A 17,277-nucleotide genomic window follows, 5' to 3' on the forward strand; every position below is an offset into this window, starting at 1 on the left:
TAATTATTATTATTATTATTATCATTATTATTATTATTATTATTATTTGTTTTTATGTATTTTTATTTGATGCATTTGTATTTATATATTTATATTTTGCACTTGTATAATTATTTTCATTATTTTATTTGTACTTCTTTTATAGTTGTCCCCTTATTTATTTATTTATTTATTTGTTGTATGTATTTTTTGCTTGATTGATTGTGTGTGTGTGTGTGTGTGTGTGTGTGCGGAGTGACATTTCTATTGCCATAATGCAGTCAAAACATGTACCAGCAGGTGCTTATGTGACAAAAGATGATGCTCTGTTGTTTTTTAGTTTTTTTTCTCTGGACTCTGCAGATGGTTTTGCATGAGCATAAAAACGTTCACTACATCATCGCTCTACCTTGCACAGGGAGGCTCTGATGACACTTTAAAACCATATTGCCACTAAAACACTTTTACGAGCACAGAGCATTTTTATGAATCTGTATCTGGATTTCATACCCTTAAATGAAAAGTGGTGAAAATGAAGCCTCTCTTTAATATGCTTGCCGTGATCTTGTTTTTATGCCGCAATGGTAAGACCTTTATTTGTTATAATCTCTTTTCCGCTGTTGCACCAATATCTTTTTGAGACCTGTGAAGGGCTTTACAGGTCAGACGAAGTCTGAGCATTGACACAAACACAACTAAGATCAGGTTTTGAGTATTTGACAGTTTTGCAGAATAGTACCACAAAAAAAAAAAAAAAAAAAAAAAAATTGATTTTTTTGACAGGATCTGCATGGCATCATCTGATATTTCTGGTGTGGAGTCATGATCTGTGTGGATTGCATGTATTGTTGGAGATCATCTATGAGACTTGTGTATGTTTGTCTGATGAGTGAATGTGTGAATAAGTGTTGTTCTTCTGCTGTTTGTTTGCATGTGTTTTGAATTCAGGCATATTTCTCTATTCAAAATCTTTGTGATGTTTTGGAGGAAAAAAACAACTGTGTTTTTTTTTTTTTTTTCAGGTGTGTTTGGTGTTGATGAAGTGTCTGTGAAGGAGGGTGATTCAGTCACTCTATACACTGGTGTTGAAGCAAGCAAACTAAATTATATTACATGGTATTTTAATGACACCTGCATCGCTCAAATCAATGGAAATTTCAGTCATAATTGTACAGATGTTCAGTGTAATAATGGCACTGAGAGATTCAGAGACAGACTGAAGCTGGATCATCAGAATGGATCTCTGACCATCATGGACATCAGAACCACAGACTCTGGAGTTTATAAAGTACAGATCATCAGCAGCAGCAGCAGCAGTAAAACAATCAATGTTGCTGTCACTGGTGAGTCATTTAATGAATGCAGTTTATATATATTTAAAATATTTCATTGTCTTTTTGGTCTGTTGCTTACACTTTACAACTACATTTTATTATAAAACCCTCAGTAATATCAAATACTCAGTGATTATGGGTTGTCCATATAGAAAAATGTAAATGTTAATTTTAATAAACGTAAACCTAAAGTTCAGCTAAATGTTCAGTTGCCCTTTTGACTAGTAAAATTATAATCTATGCCTCTGCAAATCCATTAAAATAATTTGACAGCTGTGATCAACTAATGAATTGTGTTATAAATTTAATATACAAAAAAATGACACATGCAACAACAATGGAAAATGACGTCATGGTGCAACAACAATGACGTGCTACAGTTGCTTTAAAAAACATTGAAGGCCCTTGCAATACATTATTAAGCAGCTTATTCTTTTCTATCAATGCTCCATGAATATATCACCTAAGGGGGTCCATGCTTTAAAAAACATTGAAGGCCCTTGCAATACATTATTAAGCAGCTTATTCTGGTTTGAAACTAAAGTCCTATTCAAACTAGTACAATAACTATAACAACAGCAATATAAGTGTCCACAGCAACACACAATATAGTTCTGTTATTAAAAGAGAGCTGCAGTTTTTGTCTTCTGCTGCTTTAAATGCTGGAGCTCGTGATGATTGGCTGTCAAAGATTTTATAGTTTATCAATATTGTTTTAAATTTAAAACATTTTTTTAAATCTGTATCTTCGTCAACAGTGTTATCATTATCCTTGTTGTGAAAGGGCCTTAAGCCATTTCTGTTAGTTTTAACAGTTAATGTTTTTCACAAGAAGCTGCAGTTGAGTTCAGATGAAGTTGACAGTGTATACTCATCCAACTCTGACCAGCTTCTCTTATAATCTGTCTGAATAACAAACAAAGTGATCCTCCAGCAGCTGTCGGTTTGTGTTTCAGGTGTGTCTGCTACTGAACGAAATCAAATCAGACATGTGATAAACGGAGAATCTGTCACTCTAGAATACGTTGAAACAAAAGTCAAATATTATTCAATAAAGTGGTACTATAATGACAATCTCATCGCTGAAAGCACTGGAGTTCGGAGTAAGATCTGTACAGATGATCAGTGTAAAGAGAGATTCAGAAACAGACTGAAGCTGAACCAAACCACTGGATCTCTGAACATCACAAACATGAACATCACAGACTCTGGACTTTATCAACTACAGATCATCATCAGCCACAGCAGTCATTGTATCACCAGAGTGAAGAGATTCAACGTCACTGTCTTTTGTGAGTATATGTGAACATTGTTTCCTGTCCACTCTCAGAGCTCTGATGCTGTTTTAAACTGCTGTTGCTAAAACCATATTATTATCATTCACTCTGACCGACTGTTTTCAGTTCCTGCAGTGGGGATATGTGTTATTGTTGTTTTTCTGCTGATGAGTGCGACTGTAACTGCTGGTGTGATCTACTGTCGCCAGAAGAAATATAAACCGCAAATAATGAAAATGTAAGTATTACACACAACTGATTTAACAAGATATATGACTCACTGTTCATCAATCAATTACCATTTTGTAAAATCTGTGTTTTTCTTACAGGAGAATGATGTTAATATCCCCGCCCGAAGGGGGGTAAAAAAAAAAAAAAAAAAAAAAAAAAAAAAAAAAAAAAAAAAAAAAAAACGAATCAAAAGGAAAAAGAAAAAAAAGCATTGCTTAGGGGACTTGGTATGACGTTAAATCAGACTCAGGATGAGGCTGGTTATAAAATTAGTTATAACGTCATTATCAATTTGATACTTTCTTTGAAAGAAACGTTATTAGGAAGTGATGGGAAGAAGAGGAGCTGAAACTTACCTATGTGGAGAAATCGACAAGTTAATGACTTATTGTTTTGTGTATTAATGTGGGCCTTTAAAAATCAGGTGAAACACTTTGCCTGAGAGTATGTTCTGAAAGTTTCAGTTCCTTGTAAGACGCAATGTTGTTATTTTTTTCTTTTCTGAACAAGTAAACAAGGAAAATTAATCTGTTGTATGTTTTGTGATATTATTAAAAATAGGACTCATTTATAACAGGAGGAGTCTGGGTGTCTCTAAAATATGTCTGTGTGTTATCAGAAATAACAGAATCAGATTTCAACACTTATGCACTGTTTTCAATAGCAGCTTAACTGTACAGGCGGTGTATCCTGTGACATATGTAATGTGATAATCTGTGGGCAATTATATTTGTTTTTCATATTTCCCGCTATTGTTCTGCTTTCCTTCCTGCTGCTCAGGGTGTGTGGGGCTTTTCAGACACAGATAAGGTTAACTGAGGCCGATCGGAAGGAAACTGACCAAGCCAGTTTGACTTATGGGCCTAGAGGCCCTTGAGAAGTTTGAAAGAAACTGGCTACCCGGGGGCATCGTGATTTTCTGGTGTGTAAAATATTTTTTAGGCCTTATACACATTTTTTCCCACACATGCTTGCAATATTAATATCATATTATTGAACTTCTCAGTCTGAAAGAAACAATTCTATGCGCCCCACTGGAATCGTGATCCATGAAAAAAAAAAAAAAGCCTTTTTGGTTTGTTTTATTCACAATAGCAGTCTTGTCAGGGCTAAATTTGCCTACATGCATTAGATATAGCCTAACACTAGCATACAAATATCAAATAATAGCCATTATGTTATTATATTATTGATTATGGCTGTTTTATCATAACATTGACGTAAAGCTATTATTGATAATAGCCAGGCTATAGTCTTTCAGCCTAACATATCCTACCTGGCGAACCATGGGCAGACTGAACGACTGCGGTTGTTGTATTGGAGGTGTCAACTAAAATGTAGTGGGTTGTTTCGTCTGTTAGCCTAAAGATCAGCTTAACTCATTGCCCAAACAGTAATGGACATGGCGAGTTTACAGGCATAACATGTTCGTTTTATTTTTTTTTTCTGCCATCCTACACTAAAGCTTTTTAAACAACATATTCCATCCTACACTAACTACGCACACATGTCCTATCATGTATGTCAATGAAAAACAATCGAACCAATCAGAGTAGGTATGGGGCGGGGCGACACATGATGCCTCTATCTGCAGGCTTTGCATTTTCAGTTGGCAGGTGGTTTTTGGTCTTTTGGTTTTGTATGTTGTCTCTGTGTGTTTGGAGGGTGGAGTAAAGCTGCAGGTGCTGTGGGTTACTGTTGATGAATTGACTGCCTAAGAGGTCCTCTTTTTATTTTTTGTATGTATGTATCTAGGTTATATATTATTGCTACTGCTCTAATTTTAAATTAAAAATGGTCTGTTTTGACCTTTTTTTTGGTTTTTGTATTTTTGTATTAAAAAATGTTTATTTATTTTTTTATGTTATTTTTGTATTTTTAATAATTTGGCATGCATTTAACATTATATATTTTTAATTACCCATTTATATATTTTTTTACAAATCCTTTTGATTCATTAATATCATAGTATTTATCTTTTATCTAGGTTTTATATTTAATTTTAACTTTTTTTAATATATAAATCTATATATATATTTTTTTTGATTGATTGATTGATTGATTGATTGATTACAGTATGTGTGGAGTGATATTTCTATGGCCATGACATTAAAGAAAGTTGCCTAATGCAGTCAAAGAAACATTTGCCAGCCGCTGCTTATGGGACAAAGAACATGCTGTTTTTTTTATACGCTGGACATTCCAACGTCATCACTCGACCCTTCCAGGGAGGCTCCAGTGTTACTTTCACTTGAACCAGTGAAACAACTGCATCGCCATTAAAGCAGAAGAAAGAAGAACACTTTTATTAATCTGACAAGGCATTCATTTTCTAAAGGGAAAAAAGATGTGAAATGAAGCTTTCATTTCATTTGTTCGCCCTGTATGTTTTTTTTCCTCAACAAATGGTAAGACCTTTGTTGTTAAAGTTTGTTGCACCGGTTTCTGTGAGCTTATAATAGGCACTGTAGTGTCAGAAAGATCCGGGTTTGTGTCAACATTATGATTAGGCTGAGAACAACTCCTAAGAACAAATAATTCATAATTTGCACGTAATTTACATGGGAGATTCCAAAAGTAGGACTAGTTTTTCAATTCAGGAGGGCTTTTTTATATTCATTCATTGATTCATACGTTAATTTATTCATGCATTAATTTGCTTATAATATTTAATCATTTAATAATTTTTGTAATGTACGTGGGAAGGTGTGACAAAGGAGTTGAGGAACCAAATGCAAGGCTTTTTCCATAACAATTGTATTATTCCATTTAGTCATATCATTTATAATAATAATTTAAACCATTTAAATACTCATTTCATTGCTTCTTGCCTGTTTTGATTATAATTATATTTATTTATTATATAATCAATTTTCCATGTTTGTTGGGTCTTTTTGGGATTGTGTGGGTTTCAAGGGATATTTGACGTCAAGAGAAAGAGAAAATGTCTTTAGCCGATAAAAAAAAAAAAAAAAAAAAAAAAAATTTCCTTAACTATATAGATATATATATATATATATATATATCGTTACTGGATGATGTTGTGAATTTTCCACTGCTGTTGTTTGTGGTAATAACACTTACTAGATTTCTGCTGGTCAGATGAATTCTGAGCTTTGGAACGTATGCAGTTAAGATTAAACAACAAACTCAGCTTATTTGTTATCATCCCTTTGTCTCCTGACTTTGCTCTTCACTGGCTTTACTCAGGAAACTTCTTGGCTGATAGAAGACTTAATACAGTTTTGAGTACCAGACTTGCTGTTAACCATTGTTGGGCAGTAACACTCTACTTAGTAACGCTTTACGGTAATTTGATTACTTTTTTAGTAATTGAGTAATTTATCACGTTATAATTTACAAAACAGTAATTAGGTTATAGTTCCAAGACGAGGTCTCTGCGTTACATCATTTCCAACAGAATGTAGTATTATAATTTAGAGGGTGGAGCACATGCAGTGTTCCTCTACCTGATAACTACTTTGACTGATAAAGCGCCTGCGAGGTGGATAATACCAACGAAAAACTCAGCATGGAGAGATAAATTCATGATGTACGTGGTACACGATGTACAATTCAACAAATATAACTAAAATAACACAGGTGCAAGCCTAGGCAGAGTTTATTTTTATAACTATAGACTTTATGAAAACATGGACGTAGGGTCTTTGACGTCACTCGTAGGTTTCTGAAGAGCGTTTTCGAAGCTGAAAGTGGGCGGATCCGGCTGTCGCCATCTTGGCAGTGCATCACCGCGTGTCACTACCGGACAATCGATAATGTGCAAAGAGGCGGGAGCTGGTTGCTGAAACCACACCCACCTAGCTCGACGGCAGTGTCAGCAGTGGCAATCCACCTGTCACTCAAGTGGCCACAGCCTTAATTATGCAGAACTTTAAGGCTTAATATGATTTAAATTTATTTTAAATTATAAAATATGTTCTTTATTATTATCACAGTTGTCATGAAGGGCGAAATCAGCTATATAGACTAGTGTTGTCACGGTACCACAATTTCAGTATTCAGTACCGATACCAGTGAAAATCCACGGCTCTCTGTACCAATTTCAGTACCAGAGCAAAACACAAAAACATGCTAATTAAAAAAAAAAAAAAAAATTGACTATACTTTCATTTAATCCAAACTATGTACATATTTAATTTTAAAGGGCATTTGAATGTTAAAGCCACGGATAACAACTAAGAAAAAAGCCCAGAACTGCTTTTCTGTCTGATATGACACAAACAATGTTAACCATTTGTACATTCTCTAACACGCATATTTTAGACTCACAATTCATTTCAAAGCCTCTGGCGTGTAAAAATAGTAAATATCATCATGTCCTCCTTTTTTGTTTACCCTAATATAAGTTATATGAGCATTAAATAGTTAATAAATAAACTTAATTCTAATTCTCATTATATTAGCGTTAGCCGCGCTTATGCTAACGGTTAAATACTCTAATAACAGCGTTCATTTAAACCTGACATTCAAATTAAAATATTTAATTGTATTCATAACAGAAGCGATGTTTCCCACAGACTTGCACTCTATTTGTGGTGGCTTATATATGCAAATTAATTCTCTGCCAGCAGGAGGAGCTTGTAGAGCGCGTTTTAAATTTACATTTTTTTAGTACTGACTTCATACTGAAGTACCGGTTCTTTTGACAACACTAAAATAGACCAAAACCAATTTTTTTACACCAGGCTGTAAACGTTTTTTTTTTTCTGCTGTAAAGTTGGGCATTTTAACATGGGGAGTCTATGGGACTGACTCCCTTTTGGAGCCAGCCTCTAGCGGCCAGTCAGTATATTGCAGTTTAAGTTTCTTCCGTATTGGTTTCACAATAGAGACAGAAGGTTGCCGCTTGTTTATATAGTGTTTGCAGCGTTGAGCAATGTGGATTTCTGGAGTGTAATGGCCAATCACCGCTAAAAAACGCTAGAGCTCCTGTGCAGTGCTGAAATCTTGCATGCTCACGAATCGTCTCATTATAACACACAAAATGTAGAAAGACTATATATTATAATAGAGCTTTGTGAGACTGCGATACACTGAGATAAAGGGATAGCCCCATGCTTGTATTCTGCCATGCCAAACCAGTACGCACAGCCTATGCTTGCATTTAGTTAAATATAAAAGTGGTTTGTGAATGTTGATGCTTTGAGCGTTTATGCTGGGATGTTGTGGATGTGAAAAAGTAACGTAACAAGTAATGTAACTAACAACTTTTGAAATAAAGTAATCAGAAAAATAACTTGATTAATTTTAAAATGGGTAATCAGTAATCAGTAATAGAATTACATTTTCAGAGTAACTTGCCCCATACTGCTGTTAACTGGTTTTGAAAATGTGACTATTTTGCTGACTAGTTGTTCTGTTACCAGAAAAACTGGTATTTTCTGCCAGGATCTGCATGGCGTCAGGGGCTGGATCTGATATGGAGGCGTGATCTAACAGTGTGGATCATCTATGAGACTCATGTCTGTTTGTCTGATTTTTCGGATGTATGAATCATTGATGTTCTTCTGCTGTTTGTTTGCACGTGTTTTGAATCCAGGCATATTTCTTTACTCAAAATCTTTGTCATTTATAAGGGGGAAAAAGTCATTTTCTCAGCACTACTGCATGTTTTGCTTGGCTTATGCTAACTGTTTATTCTTCAGGTGTGTCTGGTGTTGGATCAGATAAACTGTCGGTGTCTGTGATGGAGGGAGATTCAGTCATTTTTCACACTGATGTTAAAAGAAACCAACAAGAAGATATTAAATGGTATTTCAATGACATTCGCATCGCTCAAATCAGTGGAGATCTCAGTTTGATCTGTACAGATGTTCAGTGTAATGTAGGCACTGAGAGATTCAGAGACAGACTGAAGCTGGACAATCAGACTGGATCTCTGACCATCATGAACATCACAACCACTGACTCTGGAGATTATGAACTGAGAATCATCACTAGCAGGAGCAGCAGTGACAAAATCTTCAATGTTAATGTCAGTGGTGAGTGAATAATGATTGTTTAAATGCAGTTATATGTTTAAAGTGTTGTTAATGCATTTCTTGATTTTTATTGTTTTTTACCTGTACATTTACACAGTATTTTCCCAATTTCGGATATTACATCTACATATAAATGCAGGATTTACTCTTGAAATTACATCTGCAGTGCATTATTAATCAGCATATTTTGATTTTAAATTAAAATCCCATTCAAACTAGGATGATAAATATTATGATAGCTATATTACTGTCCACACCAACACACAATAGCATTAAGTTCATTAAAAGTGCTGCAGTTTTGTTGTGACACTTTAAATGCTGGAGCTCTTTAAGCAGGGTGGATTATTATTGGCTGTCAATGTTTTCTACTGTTTTCCAGCTGAAAAAAAAAAAAAAAATCAGAAAATGATTCCTACAACGTTTTTCTCTGTGCTGTTATCATTAAAGATGCTTTGTGGAATCTTCACGATTATTGTTATTGTCTTGTTGTGAAAGGCCTTAAGTTATTTCCATAGTTTTAACAGTAAATTTGATTTTCACTAAAAGCTGCAGTTTAAGCTCAGATGAAGTTGAAAGTAATCACGCCATCTCTGACCAGGTTCTATTATAGTCTGTTTGACTTAGGATTTGATATGTAAAGTGCATTTAAGCACAGTTCAAAATGTTTCTTTTCAGAAGACAAAAAAATAGCTTGTGCAAGTGCAGTCACGTTCACAGATCTTTCATGTTGTGTAGTGTTTTGTTTTCCCACAAAAGATCCTCCAGCAGCTGTTGGTTTGTGTTTCAGGTGTTTCTGCTGCTGAACGAGATGAAATGAAGAGAAAGTCAGTAAAGGAGGGAGAATCTGTCACTTTAGAATCTGCAAAAACAAAAAGCCCAAATGATGTGATGACGTGGTATTTTAATGAGACTAAAATCACTGGAGATCAGCGTACGATCTGTACAGATGATCAGTGTAAAGAGAGATTCAGAGACAGACTGAAGCTGGACAATCAGACTGGATCTCTGACCATCACAGACAGCAGAACCACAGACTCTGGACTCTATAAACTACAGATCACCATCAGTGACAGCAGCTGTAGTATCACCATCTGTCACTTGTTAATATATACAGTCATTGGTGAGGAATTTGGAAAAACCATTAGTTTTAATCAAACTAGTAAGTGCTGGAATGTGGCGTGTTTAGAAAAGGGAGCTTTGATGGCATAATGCTTTGACTGATGTTAGTAACAAGGAAAATGCATAACATCATTTTCCTGTCAGTATGGTTTCCTGTTGATCTCACAGTGCTGTGATGCTGCTGTTGCTAAAACAGATGCTTGCCATTTATCAGTTAAATCAGTTTCAAACAAATAACCAAAGTAAAAAAAATATCAGTCAAGGATATTATTAATACAGTAAAAAAAAACAAAAACTCTCAATAACAGTCAAATATATTGTTAAATACTGGATGGATTATCATTCACTCTCTATAATAAAGACTGTCTGTCTTCAGCTGTTCCAGGTTCAGGTCTGTCTACAGCTGCTGTAGCAGGAATAGTTATTGTTGTTCTGCTGATGGCTGCTGCAGTAACTGGTGTGTTTTACTGTCACCGCAGGAGCCATACACCAGTACCACAGATTGTAAGTATTACATACAGCTGATTTGACATAAATATCAGAAATGCTCACAGAAGACAGTGTTAAATATTTAGGGAAAGAAAACCTCTGTACGAGCAACAGGAGAAAAAACCAACAAACAAAAAAAAAACACACACACACACACAATTCTGAGTCTCTGGTAAATTGTGTTTTTACTTTTTACTATTTGTGAATGTGTTTTCTTACAGGATGAAGATGTTAATCCACAGAGTGGAATCCAAAAGAGCTTTTAGTGGCACAGAACATCCTTGAATCAGACTCAGGCCGAGGCTGCCAATAAAACAAAGTAACATCATTTATAATTTTGATACTTTTATTGAAAGGGACACTAAAGAGAATTAAGAAATAAATTAAACATAACAACATGTTATGGAACAGCAAGGGCTATTTATTAGAGGTTTATTAAAGCTGCTAAAGTGATTCAGACGGGAACAGTGAGACATTATCTATTTCTTGTCTTTGCACTATAACTGATACCTGGTTTGACATTTCAGTTATGTTGGTCTTGCCTTGCATATATTCACTAGTTGCCGACAGAATGGGCTGTGTTTTTACAATTACCTCACCAAGGATTTTTCTCCTCACACACAGTCTTATTCTGGAGGACAGTCGGCTCTATTGTTACTGTCAATGGTTTAACTGGTATTGTTGCTGTTTCTGGGAAAGATTGTATCATTACATTGGTAATGTTTATGATTTAAACAACACTGTTTTTAGTCATCAACCTTCATCAGAAAACACTTTCCTTCCGCTACATTAGAACCAAAACCAGCCTTAATAAGGTTGGAAATCCGTTGATTTGTTGGTGAAAAACTTTGCTGAGAGTATTAATGATGTTCAGTGCCTGTAACTGGAAGATACATGATACAGACTGTGGTAAATGTTGTTATTTAAGCTTGGAAAATGTTTAATGTGTTGTTTGTCAGGAGGAATGTTACAGAATAATCAACACGGTGAGTGTGATTTCACCAAGTACAACATGAAAAAATATCAACATCCTTGTTGATCCTGGAACAACATTCCAATCAACCAATCAGAATTGAGATATAACTTTTTAGAAAATATCTGTTTTAGGCTAACAACCGAGTTAGGTGCTTCTACACCCTTGTTAATCAGCTATCATTTCCCTCTGATTTTAGGAATAAAGTATGGGTAAGGTTAGGTTTAGGGGTAGGGATTGGGTTAAATCTATATTTTTTGGATAATAATGTTGATCCAGGTTCATCAAAAGATGTTAATCCAGGAACATGTCTTACTTGGCAAAATCATGAACACGCGTGTGTACACTTGATGTGTACTTCATAACGAAAGCGAAAGTGATGTGGCCAGTTATGATAATGCATTTAAAGTATAGTAAATCTTCATATATTTGATAGATATACTGTATTTAACTTTCATCACTGAAATGTGCAAAAATAAGTCAAAAACTGAAATTGCAATATTCAATCATCTTACCTGTAGTTGCAATTAAATATTGTGTGATGTTTTATGAGGTGCTGATTTGTTCTTTCATTTTATTTGTTGGCATGAGAGGGGAGATGTTTGGCATATTCCATAATGAAGTGTGTTCAGCTGTGAATGTTGAGTGTGATTGATTATTTTGTGATTGTATTTTGCTGATGTGTTTGTCCTGTAGAATATTATCACTGTTTAAAGACGCTTGCTTTCACTTCAATACTCTACTTGAGATAGTCTTAAGCTTACGGTTTCCTTTGTTCTTTCTTTTGGCATCACTCTTGTTCCTTTGTTCTTTTTTTTGGGATTTGTCTTTTTGTCTGCTGTGCACTATTGTAAATAATATAGAAGTATATCATGATTTTTTATTTATGTTGTGTAAATATTTTTAGAAAAGTCACTGAAGTTTCAAAGCTAATATGCTAAACTCCTCTCAAAATCCTGTACCACAGATTTTTACCAAAAAACAATATGAAGTAGACATGAAGGTCATAGTTTTCCCAACTCTATAAACACCCTTTTTCTTTTTCTTTTTTCTTGGAAATAATCTTTGTATGTTTATGCAATAAATATTATTTAAACATGATTGGCTGGAATATTCATGTTTCTATAAAATATGTCTCTCTTGTTATTAGAAATAACTAACAAGCTGATACTGAATCAAGTTTGGACTTCAATCCTGATGCCCTGCTTTCACTAAAGTGGCTTTATTATCATGTCCTGTGGGCTGCTGATCATTGGCAATGGTTTGTTTTGTTTTTGCTGTCAGTGCTGTCTCCATCTCTGTTGTTCATTGTACTCTTTGCTGCTGCTCTGAATAGTGTTATTTGCATGCTGCACCCTGTTTCCTGGTTATCAGTCAACACTCCATTCACTGGCTCCTGCAGGAAAAAGCCCAGCAATAAAAACAGCCAAAGAAGCACAGCAAGCAAAGACTTCAAGGTGTTTCCTCTCCATGAGGTTCCTCTCCCAGACAGTTTGCCAAATATTGCTATTAGTGTGAGAAACAAAACCTTGTCAAAACTTCAAATCAGTTGAAACAATTACTTCTTAGAATGATTGACTCTTTTGAATCGGTCGAATCTGGTGACCCCTGCTGGTCAGAACAGTGTGAATGCTGAGGAAACTCAGCTAGGACATAACCATGTTGTTGTAATTTTTTACCTATCTGAAATAGGTCATACTATTGATATTGCCATGAGAAGTTAATATGCTAGAGATCCTTGCTCTTTTAAGGACATATATTTAATACATGTGTGGTGTAAGAACAAAAACAAAATGTTTAAAATATGCTATCTGGGTGTCTGAAGGCGCAAAAAGCAGAGGAACGGACAAACCGATTCAACTGACTGAGTCAATTACTGAGTCAATTTATGCTGGAACAGTTCCGATTGATTTGAACTTGATTCACTAAAAAGAGATTTATTTTCGAATTTCAGCATCACTAGTATCGGTAAAATTGAGCTTTTAAAAACCTGAAACATTCTAATTCAATTCTCTAATTCGATTTAGGTTAGAACTTTGGAGCAGGTTCATGAATCATTATTCGGCCATTGTTAGCTAACTATGGTCGCAAGTTCCACTGAACTCTATTGTTAACGACAGAACTTGCAACCATAATTGCTCCTCACATCTCAATAATCACAAATAATTTGATTTACTGTAGATCAGGATTTCGGGTTGGGTTTGCAAATCATTTGATTCAGATAAGGACTTTGGGGTGCGGATCGCCCCCTACTAAACATGATTTTGCGATGGTTTATTATTTGGTCCTTGCTCCCTCCTGAAGCAGTGTTGTCCATTGTATTTTTAATTAATTTCAATGGTGATCAGGTGTTATTCTTATTATGACCTGTAGATGGCAACTGTGTATAGCTAACATACAGTAAACGTGCTTAAAGAAGTAAAGGGAATACAGACCTATAAGGAAGAGCTTGGTAAAATTGTTAGTTTATTAGGTAAGATCCTAAATCCTTAGCTTTGTTAACACAGTGTCCAATCAGCAGTCTCTGTATATGTGTGTAAAAGCTTTGATGTATTTTAGGTTGGATGAAGGTGAAGTCCACCATGGCTGTACCCACCACTATACCGTAAATGAAAGTGATGACAGCAAAAAGATGTAAATATGAATCGAAGATATTGGTCATATCGATTATTATCAGTCAATCTATAATAGGTCTGAAAAGGTCTGCCTTGAAGACCTACAGGAAATAAAACAATGTAATATGTGTTTAATTGAGTGTTTATTATAATATGAACAGGCAATTGGAGGCATATGTTGTTTTAATTTATTATATTGGTTCATCAGTGTTTCCTTAAGGAACTTATTTATTATCTTTTTTTTTTTTACACAGTCATATGGTTAGTTTTATTATATTATCAGTATAATATACACTGAATAAATATATTACTATGTAATCAGGGGCGGATTAAGGTGGTCAGGGGCCCCTAGGCTGCTCTTTGTGTGAGGCTCCTCTTAATGCACCAAAGTAATTTTCTGGTAAGATATCTGTACTTTTACTTGAGCATGACTGTCAGGTACGTTATTCACCACTGCACTTAACTCAAGACACGAGATGATTTTTACACATAACATAACATGACTTGAAAAATGTATTTAACTAATCATCTCGTTATAAATGTCATTTCAGTTCTATTTCTGAGTATGAATTATCATCTGCAGTAAAAGACAACAACACTCAAGTACTGTAAAAGATTTTGTTCAACTGATTGGCTTCTCTCCTTTATGATTTCAGTCTCTTCAGACCTTAGAACTGTTCATTAATTATTGTTAATTATTATAAGCTTTTAGAACATTTAACCTCCTAACTGAACTCCTTTTCACAAATTGAACATAGAAATAAAACACTGTATAAATAAAAAAATATATATACAATAGTCTTAGTTGGCTCTAGACTCTTCTTAGTTGTATTAAGTCGGAACAATAAGTGTTCTCTCTATATTAAAAGTGCAAATAGAGGCAAATGTTTTTCAAGCACGATGCAGTGCTATAGAAAACGAGACAACCTATTATATCCTACATATTAATAACAGCCTAGATATGTTATGTAGACTAATTTGCGCACATTGAGTCGCAAAACGTTTTAAAAACGTGTGCGCGTTTTACTTTCGGTTTCGATTTAACAATCGCGCAAACTCTCTGCGGTGCTGAGCATTTATTATACAATACAAGACATTCATTTTGTCAGACGCTCTGCAACGAATGCTGCTGTGATGTTTCTTATGGGAAGTGAGCGTCTTTTTGTTCGCGCTGAAATAAATTTAAAATAATAAACAAAAATTGTCCGGCCAACCCTAGGCTGCAGCCTAGGCAAGCCTGTGCATTAATCAGCGCCTGTATGTGATAGATCATTATTATACAGACAAAAACTGAAGAGCACACTGATCCACATCTTGACTCTCAGAAGCTATGTTTCCATCACCTTATTTTAATGCATTTTTGAAGTAGGCAAAAAAAAAAAAAACTTTAAAAAAAATGCCTTATTTTCGCAATTTGCAGGTGGCTTTTGAGGTGACTTGTGCGATAAGGGGTTGATGGGAATAATGGGAGATGGAAATGCATTTTGCGAATAAATTCCTCCAAGGGCATCAAAACAGTCATGTGACTTTTCGCCATGGACTGCAAAACCTGACTAACCAGTGGGCCGATCTCATTCCACAACATCTGAAATGTTGTTATGGTAATTCGGAAATGCACGAGCAAAGTCTGTCATCAAAGTATTTCTGTATAATTACCTCCCAGAAATGTCTTACACGACTGTGTTCCCAAACAGCAGCATCCACCTCCGAAAGCAATGACCGCATTCATTGAGTTTCATCTGCTTGCTCTGAGGCACAAGTAATTTATGTTTGAAAATTATTATATTCTCCTACTTTTATTAGTGGTTTATAGTGCCAGTTTATTAGGAAGTGATGATTTTGTTTTCTTTGACTCGTTGGATGGAAACAGTGCTTGTTCGCAATGTTTTATGCAATATTCCAGTTAAATTCGCAACTTTGGGATGGAAACCCAGCTTGACAGATGAATGATAGAAAACACACACACAACATGAATTAGAAATAAATTATCTTACTGATTTATGTGTTTCTGTCGTAGAACGTTGGGTCATGAAACACAACAATTGCTACTCTCATCTTCAGAAATCTGACCTGTGTGAACAACAGTACAAAAATAATAAATGTTGCAAATACAGAAGCATGTAGATAATTACAAAAAGGAGAGAGTAGTAACATCACTCACATTCACCACTGAACACAACAATGAACATGACGATGATGATGATGATGATGATGAACATTGTGAAGAGTTACTGATGATGACTGGAACAGATGGACGAGCTGGAAATACTGGTTTACAAAGTTTTGAAGTCAACTGTAGGATTTTATTGTTTACAATGTGCACATTATAACATCGAGAACAGCAGCAGAAGCACAAAATTAAAAAACTGACGCTATATGAACAATCAGATGAGAGCCAAACATTTAGAGTGATTTTGCACTATAACTTTAAACACGGCTTAACAAATCAAGGATTGTAATCCAAAACTGTGATAAAAACTTTCATCTCGTCCACCATGATTTGCTATTGTAATTTAAAAACAATAATGTTAACATTCCATTTTCTTCTTCTTCTTCTTCTTCTTCTTCTTCTTCTTCTTCTTCTTCTTATTATTATTTTAGAAATGTCCACATTGAACAAGCACATAACCCAAAACACAGGCTATTCACACTGAATATTCCAGGATATCTGATAACATTAAAAAACATAAACAATCTATTGGACTGGTTATGAGTTTCTTCTTCAGAGGACAAGTCTTCAGTGTCACCAAATGAGTCTTTATCTAGGAGAGCTGGATTTACTCCCACAACTCCAGATTGACCCTGTGACACATATATAATATATATATATATATCTATATATATATATATATCATATATATATATATATATATATATATATGGGACTTGGGATTTTTCTAAAGCCGATACAGTTTGGACTTGGAGTCATGCACAGGAACGAGCGCTCACAAGAGTCAAAGAGCTCATGACTGAAGCACCAGTTATTTCTTTCTTTGACGTGACCAAACCAACCATTGTAAGTGCAGACGCTAGCAGTTATGGACTAGGAGGAGTCCTCTTCCAGCAGCATGATGGATGTTTGAGACCTGTAGCTTACTGTTCGCGTACCTTAACCAACACCGAAAGCAAATACGCACAGATTGAAAAATAATGTCTCAGCATGGTGTGGGCTTGTGAGAGATTTTCCATGTACTTGTACGGTCTGGACAGTTTTGTAATTCACACGGATCATAAACCATTGATTCCGCTCATCAA

The 17,277-nt window shown here is 35.0% G+C and overlaps 2 protein-coding genes and 1 long non-coding RNA gene across 3 annotated transcripts; all 3 read left to right on the forward strand.

Annotated features, from left to right (window-relative positions):
- Positions 1–248: 248 nt before the first annotated feature.
- Positions 249–2,956, forward strand: LOC109069585 (protein sidekick homolog). The gene is made up of 5 exons (XM_042748963.1): positions 249–563; positions 1,002–1,322; positions 2,270–2,605; positions 2,717–2,828; positions 2,920–2,956. The coding sequence occupies exons 1-5, from the start codon at positions 512–514 to the stop codon at positions 2,954–2,956; spliced, it is 858 nt and encodes a 285-aa protein (XP_042604897.1). The 5' UTR covers positions 249–511.
- A 3,929-nt stretch (positions 2,957–6,885) lies between these two features.
- On the forward strand, positions 6,886–9,918 carry LOC122141470 (the record flags this gene model as incomplete). Its single annotated transcript, XM_042748965.1, has 2 exons — positions 6,886–8,826; positions 9,614–9,918. Coding segments are annotated over exons 1-2 (663 nt in total), but the record flags the coding sequence as incomplete, so codon positions are not given.
- A 17-nt stretch (positions 9,919–9,935) lies between these two features.
- Positions 9,936–11,443, forward strand: LOC122141553. The gene is made up of 3 exons (XR_006157903.1): positions 9,936–9,946; positions 10,322–10,449; positions 10,656–11,443. It is a non-coding gene; the product is annotated as an uncharacterized LOC122141553 (long non-coding RNA).
- The last annotated feature ends 5,834 nt before the right edge of the window (positions 11,444–17,277 follow it).

This window comes from Cyprinus carpio, chromosome B22 (assembly GCF_018340385.1).
Source record: "Cyprinus carpio isolate SPL01 chromosome B22, ASM1834038v1, whole genome shotgun sequence".
Taxonomy (NCBI): domain Eukaryota; kingdom Metazoa; phylum Chordata; class Actinopteri; order Cypriniformes; family Cyprinidae; genus Cyprinus; species Cyprinus carpio.